The sequence below is a fragment of the Lycium ferocissimum genome, chromosome 7, assembly GCF_029784015.1.
Source record: "Lycium ferocissimum isolate CSIRO_LF1 chromosome 7, AGI_CSIRO_Lferr_CH_V1, whole genome shotgun sequence".
NCBI classification, from domain to species: domain Eukaryota; kingdom Viridiplantae; phylum Streptophyta; class Magnoliopsida; order Solanales; family Solanaceae; genus Lycium; species Lycium ferocissimum.
In genome coordinates, this window is record NC_081348.1 from 4,198,944 (window position 1) to 4,203,370 (window position 4,427).

The 4,427-nt window shown below is 34.1% G+C and overlaps 1 protein-coding gene across 2 annotated transcripts; it reads right to left on the reverse strand.

Moving 5' to 3' along the window:
* Nucleotides 1-335: 335 nt before the first annotated feature.
* Nucleotides 336-3,992, reverse strand: LOC132063134 (ADP,ATP carrier protein 1, mitochondrial-like). Of its 2 annotated transcripts, none has more exons than XM_059455574.1 (4): nucleotides 3,768-3,992; nucleotides 2,118-2,590; nucleotides 1,432-1,800; nucleotides 336-989 (listed from the first exon to the last, which is right to left on the reverse strand). In XM_059455574.1, exons 2-4 carry the CDS (start codon nucleotides 2,586-2,588, stop codon nucleotides 693-695), a joined length of 1,137 nt encoding a protein of 378 aa, XP_059311557.1. In that variant the 5' UTR covers nucleotides 2,589-2,590; nucleotides 3,768-3,992; the 3' UTR covers nucleotides 336-692. The 2 variants fall into 2 exon arrangements, with proteins under 2 accessions (XP_059311557.1, XP_059311558.1); XM_059455575.1 differs by lacking the exon at nucleotides 3,768-3,992 and adding an exon at nucleotides 2,717-3,416.
* Nucleotides 3,993-4,427: the final 435 nt, after the last annotated feature.

Sequence of the window (4,427 nt, forward strand, 5' to 3'; positions counted from 1 at the left end):
TATTTATTTTCCGTGCATCTCGGGGGTACGAATACTAGTATTGTCCAAATGGCTACTTCATAGATCCACTTCAAAGATGGGCCTTCTTTTTGGTCCAACTTCAACAATAGGGAGAAAGCCCCTAAACTGATATAATCAGTAACAATCTCGTACTTACAATGGTCTTAATTTTATTTGAATAAAGTTGGATGTAAAATTCTCAGTAACTAATTGATCAGATCCAACAGGTCAAATCCCTTAATCAAATCTTGTATACGTGAATCTGGTTGTTGCTTTTAGGATCTTCAAAATTGAGCAACTTGGATTTTGTTTGATATACACATGACAACCGGAAGCACCACCAAAAACACAGAAATAATTAATGATTAACATAGAAAAGACTCAACTACATTATTGAGTTGGCTGGATAATCTATTTAAGATTACCCCATAAACTGAAACAAAACAAAAAATTGCACCTTTAGGCAAGATATGCCTTGCCATGTCTAACAAAATTGGGCAAATTCTACAGTGCCTTAATTCAGGAACCTGAATAAACCAACAACTGAACCAGCAGTTGCCACAATATGTATAACATTACTAAGTACTAACGAAATGATACTTCTGTTTGGCAGCTAATTATTCGAAATTCAAGTAAGAATCCTCGGAAGGATTAATGTTAAGTAGAGATATGACAAACATGATTGCTTAATCTTAAGCACCACCAGAACCATACTTCTTTCCCAGTACGAGTAACTGGAGTTTGTCGTAGCCAGATAGGACACCAGCGCCAGCAATAGCACGAAGAATGTTTGCACCAGCACCCTTGAAGAGGGACTTAGCACCCTCATTCTTCAAGATTTGAGTAAAAGCATCCATTGAGCTTTTGTATTTCACTGCTTCACCGGATGTCATCATCATTCTTCGACGAACAGTGTCAATCGGATAGGATGCAAGTCCAGCACCATTTGTAATTAGCCACCCTAGTGCAAAGCTAGCAAAGAAGCTATCCTGAAACCAACAAAACACCAGATGTATGGAAAATGACAAATAATTTTGGGCTTTTTTCATTTTTGGCCCATCGGCCAAAATTAATTACGGGCTCTAGCCAAAATATACAAAATCTATACACTGATTATGTATATTACATGTATATCGTATGTATATATATACTTAATATACAAAACATATACATTTGCCGGCTATTATGTTTTAGAGGTCCAAAAATGTAAGAGAGAAATAATATATCAGGAAACACGTGTGTGCAAATGCTTCTTTCGTGTTTTTTTTATTCTATCAGATTGATAATAATCAAAATGAATCAAAGTATTGAAGGCATACGTTTTAGACATCCAGGGGAAAATTTAAAGAAGAAGATCATCATGGATGCGATCACTAGAGTTTGCATAAAATAAAATTTGACAATGTTTAGTTAGTACTGAAGCAACATTACCTGTAGGTTCTGAGGGAGAACCGGCTTCAAAGAATCGTACAGACCGAAGTAGAGACCGCGGTACACAATGATCCCAACACATGAAATATTGAATCCACGGTAAAGTCCAGCAATTCCATCAGATGCTAATGTCTTCTTGTATACATCAACCAGGCCATTGAACTGTCGAGCCCCTCCCCCTTTTGAAGCCTTAGCATCATTTGCTAGCCTAGTTCTGGCATAATCAAGAGAGTAGACAAAGAAAAGGGAAGATGCACCAGCTGCACCTCCTGATGCAAGGTTTCCGGCGAACCATTTCCAGTAACCGTCTCTGTCCTTTTTGAAGTTAAAAAGCCTCTTGAAGTAATCTTTGAATGCAAAATTCAAGGCCTGCACAAAAGAGAGAGAAAAATATATCACAAGAACGAAATGAATAAGTACCTAGATTTTTAAGGGAACTTTTTCATTTTTGGCCTGTCAATGGAAATTAATTACGGGTGTTAGCCAAAATTTACAAAATCTATACACTGATTATGTATATTATCTGTAGATCATATGTATATTTTACGTATACAACATGTATATTACATGTAATATACCTAAATATACAAAACACATACATTTTTTGGCTATTATTCTTTTGACTGGTCCAAAAATGTAATTATCCCATTTTTAAATAACCGATTTTGACTGAGAAAAGAACGAGCCTGAGTTGGGAAATAACGGATAACGTTAGCTGTGTTGCCTCTCCACAACGACACAAGTCCTTCGTCCTTCATTGTTCGGCTAAAACATTCAGCTATGCCACTGTATGGTTTAGATAACCTCCCAGCCTTGATCATCTCATCCTGGTTCTGGATCAGGAGTTTCACGCGCTCGATTGGCGCAGCAGCTGTCTTGGAGACTGCTGCTGAGACACCACCCATCAGAAAATCAATTGCGAAGCTGGAAAAACCTTTCTCTGAAGGAGCTTGCACAAAAACTGGCGATGAGTAGGATGAAACCATCGACATGTCATATTTTCCTTCACATCGATGCAACCAGGGCTTATTACTCTGATTTCCATATTTATATTGTCTTTGGTATGCCAGCAGATCTCGGTTTTGAGTAGATCTAAGCACGAAGTTTCCAGCTACCTTATTGGCAACAGATGGGTAGTGTGGCTGATCAATTGTCATCTCTGCCTCAATACAACAAGAAAGATCCGGAAAAGATTAAACAATAGACAGACAAATAAATAATAAGCCCAAATGATAATGCTACTAAAGTACAAGCACATATTTAGGCTGAGGGAAGCAATATAAACATGTAAATGGAATTGCAAGAAACATAGCTTTTCCTTACAACCAATAAGAAATATTCCACTTCTAGACATACATCACTGACTAAATTTCCAGAGTTAGGTTCTCTCTTCACAAAATACATTCACAAAGAAGAACATTTTACCGGGAAAAAAAATTGAAGTAGGTGTTACTGAATACTGATATACAATTATTAATCTGTTTGATGGTCCAGACATGTCACATAAGAATTTCTCAGACTTGACTACAACAACATACTCCCTTTTTCCCAACTGAGGAAAGTGAAAAATATAACAGTACAACAACAATTATTATTAAGTCTAGTTGGGGTCAGCCACTGGTCATATTCTTTATTAAAATCAGAAAATTTAATAGTATAGGACCAAAATAAGAAAATATGAATCATGACGAATGCGCCAGAATTATAATTAAGGCTTAAGGTCAGAATCATGACTTTCAGTTCTATTTTTGTTTCCCAAATGAAGGATCACAAACCGAATCCAAAAAAAAAAAAAAAAAAAAAAAAAAAAAAGGATCATTAACATAACAGTGAAATAGAAAAAGGAACTCGATAATACGTGCTAAGCGGCCTGCACATCAATATTCAATCATAATTTTGGTCTACCCCTCATATAGTATAGGCACATCCTACTATTTGATACTTCATATTGCAGCAGAAAAAATGCTAAAACAAACTTATAAAAATTGGAAATTCAAGCAAAAACATATACATACACTATATCAATTTAATCATTCAAAAAGGAAAAAAAAAATAGCCAGAGTTCCGTTATTGGCGTCAGTTCATTTAGTTTATATATATATATATATATATATATATATATATATATATATATATATATATATATATATATATATATATATATATATCGTCCTGAGAACATATAACTTTTACGTGTAATTTTTCCATGAAAGATACATCAGCCATATACCACCAAAAATAGAGAAAAAAGACTGTCAAGTTTCAAATGCTAAATATCATGTCACATAAAAGAAACAAAATTTGAAGAAAATGAAGCAAAACTAGGCAAGTCGTACCTTCGCTCTTTGAAGAATGTATATACTATGAATTAAGAGAAAATCAAGAAAAGGGTTGTACGTGATAAATTAGCTTAAGTTTTTGGCAATTGGGTTGCTTTTAACTGAGATTGAGAGTGGAAAGAGTCTTGTCTTCCTTTAGCAGTGGAATCAAAAGTGGAGACGATAGGCAGAGAGGAAATTACGGAGACTGTTGCTGCTTTAAATACGACATCTATACTCTCTCTAACAAAATTATTCATAGGTCGAGGTTTTAATTTGCAACTAAACTGTTTTATTTTTTCTTAATTTTGTTGTTTCTTGCGAAAAAAAATAAAAATACGTGCCATTTAACATATTTAAGTAAAACACAATGGAAAATTGTAAAATAAATATGACATCTATACTCTGTGTAACAAAATTATAGGTATGGCTTTTAAATTGCAACTAAACTGTTATCCCATTTTTACTTAATTTTGTCGTTTCTTGCCAAAAAAAATATAAATTCCGTGCCACTTAACTTATTTAAATGAAAAAATCGTAAATAAATATAATAGTCTTTTAAGTTTTGTTTTCTTATTTTATTTATATTTCGAAAACCGTAAAATAAGGGAAAAGGGTCAAAATACCCCTCTACTTTATTTTAATGACTAAGAATATCCTCAGTTACAATGTTGGGTC

Coding starts and splice junctions, on each gene's coding strand:
- LOC132063134 (XM_059455574.1), bottom strand. CDS start 2,588: ATGACAATTGATCAGCCACACTACCCATCTGTTGCCAATAAGGTAGCT. Junction 1,801..2,117: donor TCCGTTATTTCCCAACTCAG/GCTCGTTCTTTT, acceptor TCTTTTGTGCAG/GCCTTGAATTTTGCATTCAA. Junction 990..1,431: donor TTCTCCCTCAGAACCTACAG/GTAATGTTGCTT, acceptor TGTTGGTTTCAG/GATAGCTTCTTTGCTAGCTT.